The following is an 18,884-nucleotide window of genomic DNA, read 5'->3' as shown; positions in this document are numbered from 1 at the left end:
TTACTGTGCCTCCACTTGTGCCCTCAGTCCTGATCCTCCAGGGGTGACCGTCGAATGGTCCCCCAGCTGGAACCGGTCACACGGGGACTCAGTTCTGCCCTCCTCCCAGTGTGTGCAGCCGCTGGGATGGGAACCTTCCTCTCCCACAGCGGGTGTCTGCACAGCTGTAAAACGGGTGTGTTCACTTCGCCCATCATCGGCTTACTTCTCTGAGGGATGTGGTCAGCTCAGCATCTGTTCCGCCTGCCTCAGAGTGGATGAGACCACGCGGGGTCACTTCAAAGCTTTTTGAAAACTACAGAAACCCACGAAAGCATGAGATATAAGTGTATGCAGATGAACGCTCCAGGAAATCCTTTAAGGATGACGTCACTTTCCCTTCCTGTGCCGCCTCCCCCCCCCCAATTTTACAAATGCTCCGTTGGGTTTTGTGGAGACTCTAACCATGCGCAGCAGGCTGGAGGATCCCACTTTGCTCCACGACACTCATATTTTAAAATATTGTTCTTTTTAAAAAGCAATTAAGACTTGAGGGCAAAGCATAGTACAAAATTAGACACTGGACAGATGTGAAAAATCGCTTTATGGTCCAAGTTTTATCCACTGACTCACTAAAGAATTAAATTATCCGTATCCAGAAAAGCCTCCCTCTGCCCGCCTCAAGTCCGCTTCTTTAGAGTGATGCCCTCTTGGATCCCGCCTCGGCTGGCCGCTCAGACACTCTGGAAGGAAAGCCCTATTTATCTCTCTCCCAGGAACAATTTTGCAGCTGAGACTAACTCCCGCCAAAGACCCTGAAGGAAGCTTTCTGAAAACTCAGCGACCACTAGGAGAGGTCTCTGTTCATATATTTTGTTTTAAAAGTAAGAATACTGACCGCCCACTTCCTGAATAGTTCACTCAAAATTTTACAGTTTTTGCAGGCTTTTCGGCGGTGCCAAAAGAACTTGGCTCAGCCAAGAAAAGTGGAAACTATTTTTGGCATTCAGAAGGGCAGCTGTAGGACGCTGAATTACAGGCGGCGCCTAAAATGCATGCCTGCCTTTACAGATTTTGAAAATTTCTAATCAAAGTTGCATCGGAACACCTCGAGGCCTGCAGCGAACTCTGGCGGCGTTTCGGGCCCTGTAGGGTCGGGATTCGGCCTTTGGAGACGGACCTGGGCGGAGGCGGGTGCGGGTTTCCGGGCCTGCGGGACGGCGCGAGTGCGCGACACTTTGTAACAACTTGAGCGCGAAGTATCTGCGAAGTTTGGCATACCCGGATCGCGGCGCGCCCAGGTTAGAGACCAAAGGAGGGACGAGCCCTGGGCAGAAACCGCTGGGACCCCGGCTCCGTCCTGACCCGGGCCACCACGAGCTGCCCCAGAACTCGGAGACCCGCACCGGGCCCCTCCCGGAAACTCGCCTCCAGGCTTGCTCCCGGCGCGGGGAAAACCCGAGAGAACCGTGCGCCCCGCGGGGCGGGGACACCCGGGGCAGGAGGCTCTCCGCGCCCCAGGCGGGTGCGGGAACTTCGGGGGGCGCTGCCGCGGGTCAGTGGAGGTCCGCGACAGAGGTTCCCCCAGAGCGGGGACAGAGAGTACCGCTCTTCGGGAGGAGGGGCAGACTGGAAGCGGGAGGAGGAAGGGAGGAGGGGGCGGGGGAGGAGGAGGAGGGAGATCCGGGCTCAGCGGAGGAGGGGGAGTCCCGCGCTCGGCGAGGAAACCGGCCGGAGGGAGAGAAAAGGGGAGCGAACAAGAGGGATCGGGGCCTCGCGGGGGCCCGGGGAGGGCCGTCCGGAGGAGAGCGGGGCTTTCCCTGGCTGCTCCCGACCACTTCCCGGTCCAGCGGGGTATTCCGAGCTCCGAACAAAGGCGCCTTCTGCGCCCGGACCACGGCGGACAAAGGCCCGCGGGCCCCTGGCCGCCCCCGACGCCGCGATCCTCCCCTACGTCCCCTAGTCCATCACCCTCCTGCGGCCCCGGACCCCTCGTCGCGCTCCCGGATGCCCCTGGATCCCCGCGTCCCTGATCCCCCTGCGCCCCAGATCCCGCCTGGACCCCTGAGCCACAGCCCCCCGCGCCCCCGCCGCACTCACAGGATGGAGGTCTGCGGCGCCACGGCAGGCACGGCCTCCAGCAGCAGATGCATGCAGCGCACCGTGGTGCGGAAGCACAGGCAGCGGCTCGGACAGCCGGCTCCCGGCTTCGGGACGACCGAGGCCAGCGCCCCCCAGCCGCAGCACAGCACGAGCGCCAGCAGGCAGGGGAGCGCGGGGCCCGCGGGGCGCACGGCCATGGCCGACGGCGCGCACAGACGCTCGGGCGCACCGACAGACCGCGGAGGGCCCGGCGCGTCCCGGGCCGGCTCCGGACTCCACCCGCCCGCCCAGCCGCAGCCCAGGTCCCAGCTGTGTGCGGGGGGCGGGGGGCGCCAGCTGTGCACATGCGCGCGGCTCCTCCCTTCCCGCCCCCACCTCCCCAGGGGCCGGGGCGGGGCGAGGACCTCCGGCCGCGGCGTCCGGTCACTGCGCCCCCATCCTCGCGGCTGGGCTCCCGGAGGGCAGAGAAAAGGATGGGGATCCGGGTTTCAACCCCAGGTCTGCACTCAGGCGCTGGGGCTTCGGCCAAGTTGCTTCGCCTCGCCTAGCCGCCGTTTCCACGTGTGTGAGATGGGTTTTTTGTTGTTTTATAAAACGCTTTTAGAGTGCTTATTATGTCCCAGGCGCGGGTCCAAGCGGGCGCTCTTTCGCTCTCTCTCGCTCTCTCGCTCTCTCTCTCTGTCCGTCTCTGTCTTTGTGTCTCCACCTCTCTCTCTCTCTCCCCCCTCCCCCCCTTCTCTTTCTCTCTCTCTCTCCAACCCCCCTTCCCCCCCGTGTCTCTCTCTCTCTCTCTTTATGGACACACACACTGCAGCAGGATTTGAGCCAGGCAGTGAGGCTCCCTGCCTGAGACCCTAGGCCTGTTAACCACCCATTTTCTGCCCAGCTGACCTCAGGGCACTGTTAGGAGCTCTCTGTCAGAGGTGTGCTTGAGGGCATGCTGGAATGGGCCCGGTGGGGTGACCGGGTACTGAACTCTTTGTGCTGTCAGCACTCACCTGTGTCTCACACAGTTTCAGAGGGTCCACATCCGGCGCAGCTGAGCTGGGGTTCTGGCCCCCCTGGAGGCTGCATGTCTGTTGTTGAAGCTGCTATCTCTATTACCACATGGAACAGCTTTCTATGGACCCAAAACAAGCCGTCCGGGGGTCCTACATTCTAACCCGTCACAAATCTCCCCCACAGCACACTCCTGGCCTGGCCCCTCATTTCCAAGTGCCTTCTAGACGTCTCCACCTGAGTGTCTCACAAAAATTTAAAACTTATCACGTCAGAAACCCAAAACATTACTCTCCCTAAAAATGTATTTTTTCTTCTGAATCGCTACCTTGATCCTCCAAACCACTTTCTCATAACTTCCAACCTGGAAGTTGTCCCCACCTCAGTCCTCACTCATTTAAGGAGTTATGAGATCCTGTTAATTCCAGTGGCTCGTTGTTGTTCAATCAACTTCCATTGTTTCTATCCTCCTGCCTCATAACAACTGAGAGTCCCGGCCCTCCTCCATCACCCCTAGACCACCACTGAGACTCTTGCCTTGGTACCCTACCTCCTGCGTCCACCCAGTCCACCCTCCCTGCAGCCGACAGAGAATATGTCACAACTTTGACCCCCTGCCATGTCTCTATCCAGACATCTCTGGGCCCCTCCAGTTTAACTGGGCAATGGCTGTATTTCACTGCACACTCAGCCGACTGCCACTCCCAGGAGGCAGGGGCATCTCTGAGCAGCACAAATTGCCAGCTCCTCTTTTGAGTTCAACAGTTATCTCCTAAACCAGCTGTGATGTTAATTTTATGTGTCCGTCTGGCTCGACCGTCACACCCAGTGATTTGATCAAACACTAGTCTAGGTGTTGGCTGAAGGTATCTTGTAGATGAGATTAACATTCTTTAACATCTACTATCAGTTGACTTTAAGATTACCCTCCATAATATGAGTGGGTCTCATACGATCAGTTTAAGGCCTTAAGAGCTAATGCCAAGGTTTCTCAGAGAAGAAATTCTGCCTCAAGACTGCAGCATCAAGAGCCAGCCCTGATGGCCTAGTGGTTAAGTTCTTGGCATGCTCCACTTCTGCAGCCGGAGTTCAGTTCCCGGGGTGGAACTACATCACTCGTTTGTCACTAGCCCTGCTGTTGTAGTGGCTCACATAGAAGAACTAGAAGAATTTATAACTGTACACAACTGTGTACTGGGACTTTGTGGGGGGAAAAAAGGGAAGAAATAGGAGGAAGATGGGCAACAGATGTTAGCTTAGGGTGAATCTTCCCCTGCAAAAAAAGAAAAGAGCTGTTAAGAAAAAAAAAAAAAAACCCACAACATCAACTTTCTCTTGAGTTTCCAGTCTGCTGGCCTGCCCTACAGATTTCAAGCTTGCCAGCCCCCACGGTCACACAAGCCAATTCCTTAAAATCTACGTATCCATCCATCTATCCATCCATTCATCATTCATACATCCATCTATCCATCTGTGTATCCATCCCCCCTTGCATGCATGCATCCATCCTTCCATCCATCCGTCTTTCCACCCACCCATCTTTCCACCCACCCATCCATCCATGCTTCCTTCCTTCCATCAATCTGTCTTTCTTTCCATCCATCCATCCATCCATGCATCCATCCATCATCCATCCATCCTACTGTGCTGTTTCTCTGAAAACCCCTGACTGACACACCCATTTGCAAGGCACTGGAGGAGGAAGTGTGGTGGGAGTGGGAGGCCAGGACAGTGATTTAGCCTGAAAGAATTTACATTTGAGTAATGAAGCTCTTCCTTATTTTGAGCTAAAAGTGCTTCCCATATCTTTTGTTCGTTATTTCCTGCTTCTGATCTCAGAGGACCACAGACCCTCACACCTCCAGGATCTTGACCTCCCAGGGGGTGAATTGTTTGAGGACGATCAAAGCCACTGAAGTTTTCTATTGCCATGGACCCAGGTGAAATATTCCCATTTCCCTCTGATGACCAATTTCCAAATCTTGTTATCTGCCCCAAATCCTGTTATCTGTCCTACAGCAAACATTCCTTTCAGGTGAGATTGTGCTAATTGACAATCTTTAGTTGTTTAGGTTTCCATACAAAGAAGCAAAGATGAATGAGTGAAAGATGTTCTCTCAACCTCGATCCTCGGTGAAGAGTGTTCTGTGATTGCTGTCACTGAGGTCTGCAGTGCACAGGAGTGGCCCTGGAGCCACAAGAAAACAATCTCCACCCCTGGTTGATACTGGCCTCTGCAGCAAGGACTCCCACAACTGTCTGTGCACAGATGTCTTGGGATCTGAGCCTCACAACATCCCACACAGCAGGTATTATTATCCCCATTTTGCAGATGAAAAAACCAATGCTTAGAGAATTTGAGTGATTTGCCCAAGCACTTGTAGCTAATCAAGGGAAGGATGGAAGGAGGGACCGTGGGAGGAGAAAGGAAAACAATACTGACTCCGCATTCACAGTGTGCCAGGCTCTGAGTTCTGTGCTTCACCTAGTGCAGTGGACACTGGCGGGCACCCTCCCAGACCGTACTGGGCTGCTGCACCCCATCCCAGTTGCTGCTGACATTCTCTGGAGAGTTGCCTAGGGCTAGCAGGAGCCTTGCCCCGGAAACGTTGGGAGCTCTGCCCCCCTGACGCAGCCCACAGCCACGGCAGACTGACTTAGGGCTGGACTGACTCTCCATGCTTGGAGAGTGAGCAGTTCTGGCTGCCAGGCTGCAGAGCTTCCTGGGGCATCAGGCCTATGGCCAGCTTCTCCCCCTGCTCAGTCAGTTGCCCTCACTCCCGAGAGCCCCCCTGAATCATCAGACTCTGCTTTGAGGGCCTAACCTAAGAATGTGTCTATGTCATTAGTGCCCCCAGGGTCCCTCGAAGCCCACAGTCTGTATTTTCTGCAGTGTAATGATGTCCTCTGTCTCCCTGTCTGTCTCCCCCTCTAGACTGAACACTCTTCAAGGATTTACACAGAAAAGAACATGGGTTTTGGAACAAGACAGAACTAGGAGGCAACCTCACCAATTCCTTAACTCTGGGCAACTTTCTTTGTCTCTCTCTGGGCCTCAGTTTCCCCACCTGTAAAATGAGGAGAGCTGCTCCTCCCCACAGGCTATTGTGAGGATTAAACGAGAAAGTGCGTGAGGCGCCTGCATAGTAATCTTCACTAAATTTGGGTGGAATGAACGACCTTCTTGCCCGGGAAGCTTCCTGGGGTCTGGGTGGGCCCCGGAGTCTGGAAGGCCGTGGGGCCATTCCCAGACGATGAGTCAGCCCCTCGCAGAACCTGGCTGTGCCTGAGGCTAAGGCCTCGCTCTGCACCCTTCACCCTCATCCAGCAGATCCTTCTGAGTGCCTGCTGCATGCCTCTGCCTGCTCAGCCCCTCGCCCCACTCGGCACTGTGCAGTCCACGGGAAGGGAGGGCCAGCCTGGTCAGGGCAGATGGCTGAGAGGGTGAGTGACTCCATGAGCCAGTTTCCTGGTCTGCTGCAACAGAGCACCACAGACTGGGCACGAGGAGCAGCAGAAACCCATTCTCCCAGGCCTGGAGGCCAGAAGTCCAAGACCAAGGTGCCAGCAGGAACGGTTCCCTCTGAGCCTCACAGGGAGCATCTGTCCTAGGCATCTCCAACTTCTGGTGACAGCCAGCAATCCCTGGCATTCCTTGGCTTGTAGACGCATCACTGTGACCTCTGCCTCTGTCCTTACATGGCGTTCCCCTGTATCTGTCCTCATGTGGTGTTTTCCTCTTATAAGGACCATATTGGCTTAGAGCCCATCCTAATGACCTCATCCTGACCTGACTAATTACATCTGCAACAACCCTATTTCCAGAGAAGCTCACATTCTGAGCTCCCAGGAATGACATAGATTCTGGGGACAGAGACAACATGGCGGGGGGTATTAAGCTCTGAAATTGTGGCCTGGAGTCCTATTAAAGGGCCTGCCTACCTCGTAGGCTGTTGCAGGGCTTCAGTGAGGAAGGTGCCTGGAACGGAGCCTGGTTCACAGCAAGTTCTCGGTTAGGACTGGCTTCAGGTTAGTACTGGCTTCATGATAAAGAGATGTGGTTGTGAGGGCGGGGCGGGGGTGCGGCGGTGAATAGCAGGATGGTGTTGGGCTCCATCCTGGGAGGCAAGGGAAGATGTCCATGGGCCTGAAAATGGCTTGCTGTCCTCAGTTAAGCCACATGAACTTGGAATTCTAGAATTTAATGCTAACTGTGGAGGATCAGCCCTTCTCCATCCATCATCTCTCCATCCTTCCAGTCGTTCCAATGTGGTGAAGAAGAGAGAAATCCTAAAAAGCCCCTCTCAGTCAGAGAATGATGGACCACCTGCTCCTCTGCCTCTGGGGTATTTACGTAAATTCCGTAAGTTACACGGCACACTTGCATTCAGTGGATTTCTCAGATCTCAAGGTTTCCCTGTGCCCGGATGACAAAGTCAGGCAGCAGAAGGCATGTCCAAGAGAGCCGTCCAGCTGAGAATGCTCTTCCCAGCCATGGGCCCTGGGCACAGACTGAGCATCCCCCAGTCCCCCCACTGACGCTAGTGTCTGGAGCCCTGGGGCCTTCATGGTGACTGCAGGAAGCCTGAAGCCCAAATCCAGGAGACAGGGTGTCATGTCTCACTCCTGCACATGGCCCTTGTGTCAGTCGGGTCCCAGCAGGACTCAGGTGCACACGCGTAGGGTTGAGCAGAGGAGAGGTTAACTGAGCAGCACTCAGAGGTGAGTGAGCTCAGGAAACCTGAAAGGACCAGGGGATCGAGGACTCCCCTCTGCGCATCCGCACCCCTCCAAGGCCTTGGAAGGCAAGGGAGGGACAAGTCCTGTAACTCCAGGCAACTGGAGCACACTGGAGGGTCTTGGAGACTCTCCATTCGGAAGTCAGTCCCCTGGACGGTGGCAGCGAGGGGCAGAGGCGGATCTGGAGAAGAACAGTGAGCACTGCGTTCACTCAGCATTGACTACACCAGTGAGCAGGGCCCCCACCCTGAGAAACCCGTAGTCTGGGGAAAACAGGCTTGTAAAGAAGCCACCTGGATAGCAGGTGATCATAATCGATGGGTCCACAGCCACCAGGGAACAGCAAATAACTCAAAACCACGGTGGATTACTTCTCTCTATAAACATCCTGAGTCCCCCCCACTGCAGGGAATTTCTCCCTGCCCCTCCATCCTGGAGCCCTCTGCCCTCTTTGGGCACCTGAAGCCACTGTCTCCCCAACCACTCAGGCGAAAACAGACACTGTTGGTTTATTGGTCACGGGGATGTATTGAGGGGCTAGCTATTCCATGCTGAGCTGAAGGCTAATTGGGCGTGATGCGTCTCTGCCTTGTGGACACCAATGGAAAGAGTAAGTGTGTGTGCATGTGTGTGTACTCTGCATACACACAACGCAAAATACCCCTCAGCTAAAGGGAATTCCTGGGGACAATTCCCAAGCTAGGGGAGACCACAGGCCCCGACTAAATAAAGGACGGCATCCTCGCCAGAATGGGACAGCTGGGGAGGCTTTCACAGTAAGACGGGGGTGGGGGGGCGCCCCAGTAGGAGTAGGCCTCTGACAAACACTTGTCGAGTTGAGTGTATACCAAAGGCGCCTCCCAGGGGGAGAGCAAAGCTTCTCGCTGAGGAATCCTGTAAGCAGATATTTTTATTCTTACTAATTTTGTGTTTTCTGGATTTAATAAACACTTATTCGGACTCCATCCAAGATATCTGATATCATCCCTCAACACATACATAACAAGTCACTGAGGCTGGCACTCCTGAGCTTTCCTGGCCTCCTGGGACTACGTCGTGGGGGTGGTTGTCGAGACGACATGGGACCTCTTCCCGGGAGGAGGTCTTCTGCCTTCGTGCGGAAGGTGGACAGCGTAGGCAAACCGAGGCCATGAAGAACATGGAAAAGTCCCCTTCTCCTCAAGAGCGCATTATTGCCATAAAATGCAGAAGTCTCCGCAAACAGCGTGGACGGACTGCCAGGGCCCCCTCGAGCTCTCCAGGCAGGGGTGGGTCAGCACTTAACAAGTGCCCACCTTCTGTTCTGGCAAACACACTTGCTCCCAGCCAGGAGTGTACCGCACATGCGAAGCATGCTCGGCTAACAGGCAAAATCGTTGTTGGGTCCCGCCAAAAATGCCCTGTAATCCTGTGCGGTAAGTCCAAGCCTTTGTGCAGCGACTGCAGACAGCACACGTTACCCGGCAGCATTTACGCGGCGGCCAAAGAACAGCAACACAGAGCCTGAAACTCAGCCGTGGGTGTGCTTGCCATCCCGGCTGTAGAACTAATGAGCTTGTTTTAAGAGAAAATTCCAGGACCCTCCTTTGTAAACTCAGTGCAACTTCAGAAGAGTCTGACCACGTAGCACAGTGTGTCTGAGCTCTGGCGTCCAAGGCTCCGCCCCGGCCTGGAGGCAGGACTCCACGGTTCTCGCCTGGTGACTGCCAGAAGGGGCCCAGGGTGGTGGGGGAGAGATGGGGGACCCCTCCCTCCTGGTCTGACACCACCTCAGGGGCTGCCCCACGGCACAGGCCTGCGGAGCCAGCCAGCTGGGAGCCTGGCACTCGCTGCTCTGCGGCTGTGGAGGCGCACTTGGCCTGCCCAGCTGTCAGAAGGGTTTCCGTGTGGGAAGCTGTGCTTGGGTTGGAGGGGCACAGAGTCTGGAACCAGAGATGGTTCCAGTTCAGCTCCGACAGTTATCAACTGCCTGACTTCGGACAAACTGAGCACTCAGAACCTCAGAATCCTCCTTCGTGAAGCGGGAATCCTATCCCCCAGGACTGCCACAAGGGCTAAAAATGATTAGGGGTCTCATTGGGTTGGCGCTGCAGACAAGGGTCATTAGTACAAGTGTTCCACTCTGCCAGCCTGTGCTTTTCTAGAAAATCAAATGTTCCTTCTCAGCTAAGCCCTCGTGTGCCAAATGACTTCACCTCCACATTTCTGAACTCTCGGCCTGGGAGTCACTTAATCGTCTCGCTTACTAGTAAAGGCAGCCGTCAGGATCTTCAGTGGCATTACCTTCTTTGGTCCACAGTAATTTTCATAATATGGAAACTTTGTGATTTCATACCCAAACCACACTCCACACCACAAGGCAATAAAACCGTGGTAGGAGAGACATAAATACTATTCTAGGACTTAATCATGTCCTTCCCTTTGGCGGGGTCACAACTAGCAGGACGTTACCATCAGCCTGGCCTTCCTTCCCCACAGGAGCTCCCGACTACCCTGAGACGAGGACTCGAGCTCATGCAGGGCGAGGAAGACCAGCGGGCCACGCCGTCACTCCCATGTTAGGAAACAAAGTGGCCAGGGCCTTGTGGAGACCCTGCAAGGGGTCTGTGTGTTAACCAATTTTTCTTGTTTTTCTTGCTGATAATTTTGTCTTTGGAGCCACGTGGATTGATGGCTATATTTTGAGAACATACCATGTGAAATACTGTACTGAAAATGGTGGAAACAAAGACATTAACTAAAAAGCAATCTTTGCCAAGATCCAGCTTTCCTCCTCGGCCTAAATCTCCGACTTTGATACTCACAGCACAAGTCACAAGTTCAAGCTTTTCTGTTGTTTCTGTTGTTATTCTGTTTAGAGAGCCACGGACTCAGAGTACCGGTTGATTTTATTTTAATTTCCCAACTCAATTATTGTGGATCTCAACAATGGCTTGTTTAAATAAATATTTCTGCAACCAGAGTATTAACGATTTCTAGTTGGTGACTGCAGCTTAAACGAATGCTGTGGCTACCCTGGCATCTTCACTAACTGGTGGAGTTTCCCTGGATAGGTGCTCTTGTGGGATTAGGGTCCTGGCAGCCTGCTATGGGTTGAGTCACATCCCCCAAAAAGACATGTTGAAGTCCTACCCCCCAGTACCTGAGAACGTGACCTTATCTGGAAATAGGATTGTTGCGATGTAATTAGTTAGGGTGAGGTTGTACTGGAGTCAGGCAGCACCTTGATCCAATGCTACTAGTGTCCTTATAAAAAGAGGGAAGATGATGTGAACAAAGACGCACACAGAATGGCCATGTGATGACGGAGACAGAGAGTGGAGTGATGCACCTACAAACCAAGGAACCCCAAAGATTGCTGGCAGCACTGAAGCTGGAAGAGGCAGGAAGTAGCCTCTTCTTGAGTCTTCAGAGGGAGCACGACCCTATTGACACCTTGATCTTGAACTTCCGTCCTCCAGAACTGAGAGAGAATAAATTTCTGTTGTGTGGAGTCACCCAGTTTGGGGTACTTTGTCACGGCAGCCACAGGAACTCATACATAGCCCGTAGGGCTGTTCAAAGTCTGGAGACACTGCAGGGCCTAGAGGTGTGTTTGGCAGAAAATTAAGCGTGAGCAGAGTCTCACAGGCCTTCTCAGGAGGGCAGGCCGGGTGGTGTCCCCAAGTCTGGGGACGTCAGGCTCCCCTGGGAGATGAGCTGGAAGCTCCTGTGGGGTCTCTCCTCGACTCAGCCTTTGCACCTTTTTCCGTTGACAATTTATCAATGCAATCTGTGCCCTTTCACTGTAAGAAACCTTAACTGTGAATACAACAGCTTTGTTGAGTACAGCGAATCGTTGAACCTAAAAGTGGTCTTGAGGCCCCTGAGCTGCAATGGCAGGATCTGGGACAATATTATTGGGGTAGGAACCCCTGGCTTTTGTCAGGCCCAGAGCACAAATGGAGACTCCAGCTGGGGCCTTCTCTTTCCACCCGGCTTATGGTGGGATGTTCCCTCCCAGCCCATCAACCAGGCTTCATCACACTGCCCTCAACATGTAACAGCCCCCCTTGGGCCTAGGGTGCATGCACAGGCCCTGGAGGTGGGCTTGGCATGCTTTGGGAAGGAGACTGCAGGGTTCTTAGAACATGGTGAGGCATCGGCTCCAGGTGGGCATGTTCCTTGACCTGCAGCACCCTCCCCCTGGAAGAGGATACAGCCTGAGCAGAGCCAGGGCAGTGCCCTGCAGAGGGCAGGAGTCTTGGGGGCCCAGGCCAGGGCAAGGCTGACTGGAGGCATAAATGTTCTTAATAGGGCCTGAGGGCACCTACCACGTGGACGCCCAGAGCCTGACTTCATGTGGCTTCACAAGTGCAGGCCGCTAGTTACTTGCTCCAACAACCCCCAGTGGGCCTGGGCATGTGGGGCTCAGCCAGGGTCCAGCCCATTCTTTTTTTAAGGGTCAATTCTTTATTCACCCTGACTCTAGATCTTGTCATTCATTAGGCGTTCCTTCAAAACTTCAAGCCATTTCCAGCTTGATAAGCTGCAGGATTGATAAATTCAGGCTCTTATGGCCCCAGTCTAAAGGATGACCACACACACATTAGGGATGGCCATTCCACTTGCGTTGCGTTGAACTGTTTCCCGAAAAGACAGGTTGAAGTCCTAACCTTGGAACCTATGAATGTGACCGTTTTTGGAAATAGGGTCTTTGCAGATGTGATCAAGTTAAGATGAGGTCTTTGGGAGGAGCCCTGATCAACTGTGACTGGGGTCCTTATGAGAAGAGGAGACACAGATAGATGAGAACACCATGTGAGGACACACACGGAGGGAGGCAGCCATGTGAAAATGACAGAGACTAGAGTGATGCAGCCACCAGCCAAGGGACATCTGGGGCACCAGAAGCTGGGAGAGGCAGGAAGGGTCCTCCCCTAGAAGTGTTAGAGGGAGCGCAGCCCTGCCCACACCTGGATTCCAGATGTCTGCCTCCAGAACTGTGAGAGAAAAAATTTCTGTTGTTTTAAGCTGCCCAGTTTGTGGTGCTTTGCTCTTTGGGACACCGATATTCCACTGATCAGAACTCCGTGCTCTGTTGGAGAAAGTGTTTAGGAACATACGATTATACGAGGCTTCTCTGTGCTTTGTGTTGGCCTTCGGCTCTGTGACCAGGATTTGGTCATGGACGAAGCCATTGGACAGTCATCATGTAAAGCGGCACATGCAGACACACAGACTCACACACTGGTGTTCGTCTCTATCTCCAGATAAGCACACAGGTACGTGTTTGGTCCTCTTCCTCTTGTAAGGACTGTCAGAAACCCTCCACTCCAGAATAAAGGCACAGCCATAAGCTCATGGTGTCATTTTATTGTCACCAACTGGAAGGTAACTTCATAGATAAAGGGGGTAAGAATCAGTTCTTCCAAAATTAAAGCTGTTCACTTTGATAAATATCCGCCAGTGTTTAGTTGTAACCCCATCCAGCACCGTTTCCTGCGACCCACTTATCTTGAAGCTGAGGTCAGTAAGTCACAGTGCAGCACATTAGATTATCTAAGACTCTTTTCTAAATTTAAAATTCAAAAATTCAGATGACTAAGTATAGCACTTACAGCTGTTTTAGACTAAAATTAATATACCTGTGAGTATGGCTTAGCCTTTCAAGGCTTTGATCACCTGTTTACTTGAGTTAGCGTCCTAATTCTGTTCGAATACGTCTGGGGCTTGGCCCTAAGCAGTTCCTCACGTGGCCTCTGCAGGGCCAAGGTTCCACTCGGGCCCACGGCCTCAGCAGGCTCCTCAGTCCTCATAAGGTTCCTTGTCCACACGCAACCTGCTGGCCGTCTGGGCACAGGCGAGGCTTTACTCCAACAGCCCATCACCGCCTTCCAGGGCCAGGGAAAGATGCCTGGCACTCTGTACCCGGTGGAGGACGCCTGGGGTGCGCGCACTCGGAACCCGGTGAAGGACGCCTGCTGTGCGCGCACTCGGAACCCGCTGCAGGACGCCTGGGGTGCGCGCACTCGGAACCGGCTGCAGGACGCCTGGGGTGCGCGCACTCGGAACCGGCTGCAGGACGCCTGGGGTGCGCGCACTCGGAACCCGGTGGAGGACGCCTGGGGTGCGCGCACTCGGAACCCGGTGGAGGACGCCTGGGGTGCGCGCACTTGGAACCCGGTGAAGGACGCCTGCTGTGCGCGCACTCGGAACCGGCTGCAGGACGCCTGGGGTGAGCGCACTCGGAACCGGCTGCAGGACGCCTGGGGTGCGCGCACTCGGAACCGGCTGCAGGACGCCTGGGGTGCGCGCACTCGGAACCGGCTGCAGGACGCCTGGGGTGCGCGCACTCGGAACCGGCTGAAGGACGCCTGGGGTGCGCGCACTCGAAACCGGCTGAAGGACGCCTGGGGTGCGCGCACTCGCAACCGGGTGAAGGACCCCTGGGGTGCGCGCACTCGGAACCCGGTGACGGACGCCTGGCACTCAGTACCTGGTAAAAGTCATCTGGGAAGTCTGAGTGGGCTGGGTGTTGGTTGCCTTCAGCTCAAAATCGTCTATCTGCCAAAGCGGCACATTTCCAGGCGGCATATTCTGCTCCCCTTCATTTGCCTAAGGACAGGTCCTCCAAAAGGAACTCCGTTGTCATCAGTCTCTCCCGGGAGTTTCACCCACCAGGAAGATTGACTCTGTCCACTGGAGAGGAGACTGAAAGTCGACCCCACCCCCTGACAAGTGTCACAAACTGTCACATCCATCATCTGTTCTAAGGGCCCTGTCATCTTCTTAGAAACTGTTGACTCTCCCCTACAGGCCCTCATCCTCTCTCCTCCCTAGGAAGAGGGTGTTTAAGTTCTCAAATGTCACTAACTTTGGGTCGCTCATTTTTTCCCTGTGAAGTCCCTGTGCAGGTAATGTTAAAAATTAACAAACGTGTGTACCTTTTCTCCTGTTAACCTTCCTGCTGTCCGTTTATCTCACAGACCCAGCCATCGAACCTGGGAGGATAGAGCGACAGTATTTCCTACCCCACACCATTAAGCCAGGACGTGATGGCATCACAGGAAACCTGCTAATAGATGGCAAAGTTGGGAAATCTGGGCATTTACAGAGCCAAGTGGATACAACCCATTGTAGTTTAGAGTCAGGTGACCAGGAAGGCTGGCTCCTCCCAGGAAACCAGAAGGTGGACGCCCTGTCCCTGATGATCACCTTTCAAAGAGATGCCCTCAGGGCCTTGAGGAAACTGCTGACTGGTGAGGGGCAGAGGCTTATTTTAGCCATTAAAAACATTTACATACATTTGAAAAGGACAGAGAAAGACTTTCTGAAAGAAAAGGGGAATGGGAAGTTGCTTCCCTCATCTTCCACAGGGGGAATTAAGCCTCTAGTTTTTAACTTGCATTTGTCCTCACGCTGAGAGCTGTTAAGGTGCACAGACGGGGTGCACCCCCAGACACTCCAGAGAGACTCTGCTGGGTCATTTACACTTCCAACCAGGCAGATCCAGCCTTGATCTCCCTCTCACCTGCACCTTGGTAGAACTCTGGTCTTTGGGTGGAATGCACTGTACCCCTCCCTGCTCCATCACCTTAAGAATGTTCTGGAAGGAATAAGTGTAGGAAGCACTTATGAGCTGTGGATGGGGAGCACCTGATAGAGGACAGGTATTGACGGTGACCCCAAAGGCCTGAAAGTGGAACCAAGGCTTGTGTATGTAAAGAGGGTGCCCAGCGTCTGTGGGCTTTCATGCCTTATTGCTTGAGAAAAATCCTAACAAGCTCTCAGTAGATGAGCCAAAGGATCCTTGTTCCAGGGCCACCGTCTGCTGCAAAGAACCAGGGATAGAGTAGAATTTCTTTGGCAGGCCGGCCCGGTGGCGCAAGCAGTTAAGTGCACGCGGTCTGCTGCAGTGGCCCGGGGTTCGCCGGTTCGGATCCTGGGCGCACACCGATACACCGCTTGTCAGGCCATGCTGTGGCGACGTCCCATATAAAGTGGAGGAAGATGGGCACAGATGTTAGCCCAGGGCCAGTCTTCCTCAGCAAAAAGAGGAGGATTGGCAGATGTTAGCTTAGGGCCGATCTTCCTCACAAAAAAAAAAAAAAAGAATTTCTTTGGCTTCTCCATAAATACTGTGTTCTTAGGCTCACCTTCAGAGTGTGTATTGAACCTGATTATTTCAGGATTCCAAGACACAGCCTGTTCCCCTTGTAGGGGAGGACAGATGATTTTCCCTCTGCCCTTCCATGTTCTCGCCTGGGCCCCTGTAACAAAAGACAGATGAACAAGAGAAAAACAGAAGTTTATCAACAAGTGTACTTCCGTACAGCCAGCGTTGGTGGTCTAGTGGTTAAGATCCAATGCTCTCACCGTCCCGGGCCGGGTTCATTTTCCGGTCAGGGAACCCCACCACCATCTGTCGGTTGTCATACTGTGAGGGCTGCCTGTTGCTGTGATGCTGAGAGATCTGCCACTGGGATTGACTCAGGGCACTAACAACAAAATATGTCACGTATATGTGGGAGACACCCAGGGAAATGAGTAAGTCTCAAAGAAGTGGCTTAGAATTCAGGCTTAAATACTACCTTCAGGGAAATCGGAGAAAGCAGGCTGTGGTGGCAGGGTGACCAGATATGTAAACAGGGTCAGGTTTGGTGCAGATTTAGGTCTAGCCTTCTCCAACCGTGAGAGTCTCTGATGATTCATCCTCCTCTTCCTGCTCAGAGAGGGAGACCCCCTCGGTATGGAAGTTTCTCTCAGCAGTAAAGTGCCCTTACAAAAGGGAAACTTATGCTCTGTCTTTAGAGCTTCTCCAGTGTCAAAATAATCCTGATTCCAAAGAGGCATGTTTGGGATGGCATGCTCTGATCTCCCACACCACCCAGAATGAATGCATGGCACCCAGTGATGGGTTCATGGGTTAATGAAACACAGCTGGGGGCTTGGCCTGCAGTCCCTTAAATTGAGATTTCTCTTAGATTGTGCCAAGCCAAGCGATGAGTGAACATAGGCCTGTGGTCTTCACTCACAGTGTTTTTCCTCAAAAGCAATACTACTTATCACCCTAGCCACTTCAAGCCAAGAATTCAGCCTACTTATCCATTGGTCCTCACCACTCTGCTCTTAAATTCTTACAAGCATATACTAATTTTTTTTTTTTGGTGAGGAAGATCAGCCCTGAGCTAACATCCATGCCAATCCTCCTCTTTTTGCTGAGGAAGACTGGCCCTGGGCTAACATCCGTGCCCATCTTCCTCTACTTTATAAGAGACGCCGCCACAGCATGGCCTGACAAGCGGTGCATTGGTTTGCGCCCGGGATCGGAAGCCTGGCCTCCAGCAGCGGGGTGTGCGCACTTAACCATTACGGCACAGGGACGGCCCCAAGCCTATCCTAGCTTAAATCTAATTCGCAAGCTCATTCTACAAGCAGCCAGGTCTTGGGAAAAGCTTGCCAGAGCTAATGAACATAGTTTTGTATCAGGAAGGTGGGGTGCATTAAGGATAACGAATTGAGGACGCCTGTCTCGAGGAGGACCAAAGATTAGAGGTGAGGCAGCCTTGCGGGGGCTAAGAAACCTAACCATTTCGTTTATCGGAAAATGAGACAGATCAGGCTTCAAATCCAGACTTATGGAAGACTTTCTAGACTGGAAAGTGAAAGAGGATTCTCCCTTTGTTCTGCAGGAATAAAAGAATTTTAAAAATGTGACCATGGGCGAATCTCTCATACTTTGCATCAGATAAGCCTAAAGAGTTTAAGAATATTTTTGAGTCAACACTTCACTGGATTCCAGTAAACATTTTTGGCAACTTAGCAAATGGTGGCATGTAACTCACCAAGCAGTGGCAAGTTGAACATCTCGACAGAACTGCAGAGACGCTCCAACACTGAAGACAGGAGAGGAGAAGCAGGAGACCCGGTTGTTATATTGTAATTGGCAAATCTGGTCACATCAGTGCCAGAAAAAGAGGGAAACAAATGAGAGTGGAAAGCAAGCTTTACATGGAGATGCTCAGGGAAGAAAATCAAGACAACTCTGACAGCTGGCGCAAGCAAGTGTAGCTCCAAGAGAGCAGGTAACACCTATGAAAATTAGTCTCTGGTTTTCTGGATCTTTTTGTTGCTGATCTATCTCTCTCTTTAGTGCCTTTGATGTGTCTGTGACCAGGAACATACTTCTGTTCAATGGAAAAAAAAAATCCAACTGGTTTATTACTTATGCCAAATCTCTTCCCATCCCCCAAATCAACCTAAAAATCAGTTATGAAATTTTGTCACCTGAGCATTTTTGTGTGTAAGGAGCTTGTGTGCTGTCTACAGTCAAATTAAAAGGGAAAATTGTTTATTATTGCAAAAAACTTGTGGTTGTTTTAAGACTAGTCTTCCGAGAACTTTGGGTACTTTCCTCACAGACATTCTGTATGTGAAATCACTATCAACCCTCAAATTCTAAGATAAATGGTCACTGTGCAGAGAAGGAGAAAGTTCACATTTTTTATTTTGACATTAAAATTTCTGTCTTAGTCAGTTTGGGCTGCAATGACAGAATACCATAGACAGGGTGGCTTAAATAATAGAAATTTATTTCTCACAGACCTGAAAGCTGGGAGTCCAAGATCGAGGCGCTGGCTGATCCAGTGTCTAGAGAGAACCTGCCTCCTGGTTTGCAGCTGGCCATCTGTATGCTCACATGTTGGAGAGAGAGAGAGGGAGAGGATTATACAGGCACTGATCCCATCATGAGGGCTCCACCCTCGTGACCTAATCAATTCCAAAGGCCCCACCTCCTAACACCATCACATTGGGGGTTAGGGTTACAACATATGACTTTTGGGGGACACTACCATTTATTCCATAATAATTTCCAATGGGAAACGTAATACCCTAGTCAAAATAAGTGTAGGAAATGGAGGCAGTCTTCCAAATGCCCAAGTCCATCGCCCAAGAGCGAACTTGCCAGATTTTCCAACCCTTCACATCTCTCAAGCTTCTATGTTGTGATGGTGGCATTATCACATGGATCCTTTTATGGATTTGCCCTATTCCAAGGGCCGTGTTTCTGAACCACCTTA

At 52.6% G+C, this 18,884-nt stretch overlaps 1 protein-coding gene and 1 long non-coding RNA gene across 6 annotated transcripts in view; one reads left to right on the top strand and one right to left on the bottom strand.

Moving 5' to 3' along the window:
- The window catches only part of PXDN (peroxidasin), a 90,320-nt gene extending 87,954 nt beyond the window's left edge, over positions 1 to 2,366 (bottom strand). The window contains exon 1 of one of the 2 annotated variants that reach the window (XM_087437199.1): positions 2,080 to 2,366. In XM_087437199.1, the coding sequence (XP_087293325.1) occupies positions 2,080 to 2,279 (200 nt within the window). In that variant the 5' untranslated portion in view covers positions 2,280 to 2,366. The remainder of the gene's footprint in view (positions 1 to 2,079) is intronic. The other variant, XM_087437198.1, reaches the window with a different exon arrangement.
- On the top strand, positions 1,162 to 8,786 carry LOC147916040 (uncharacterized). 4 transcript variants are annotated; one of them, XR_015553697.1, is made up of 5 exons: positions 1,162 to 1,280; positions 4,921 to 5,021; positions 5,146 to 5,390; positions 6,017 to 7,110; positions 7,341 to 8,786. It is a non-coding gene; the product is annotated as an uncharacterized LOC147916040 (long non-coding RNA). The 4 variants fall into 4 exon arrangements; XR_015553696.1 differs by lacking the exon at positions 1,162 to 1,280 and adding an exon at positions 2,436 to 2,643 and having other exon boundaries at positions 5,154 to 5,390; XR_015553695.1 differs by lacking the exon at positions 1,162 to 1,280 and adding an exon at positions 2,436 to 2,647.
- The last annotated feature ends 10,098 nt before the right edge of the window (positions 8,787 to 18,884 follow it).

Source organism: Ceratotherium simum, chromosome 11 (genome assembly GCF_057802395.1).
Source record: "Ceratotherium simum simum isolate JZ-2026a chromosome 11, ASM5780239v1, whole genome shotgun sequence".
NCBI classification, from domain to species: Eukaryota; Metazoa; Chordata; class Mammalia; order Perissodactyla; family Rhinocerotidae; genus Ceratotherium; species Ceratotherium simum.
Note: the sequence above shows the minus strand (reverse complement) of the source record. Positions and strands in the feature narration are given on the sequence as shown.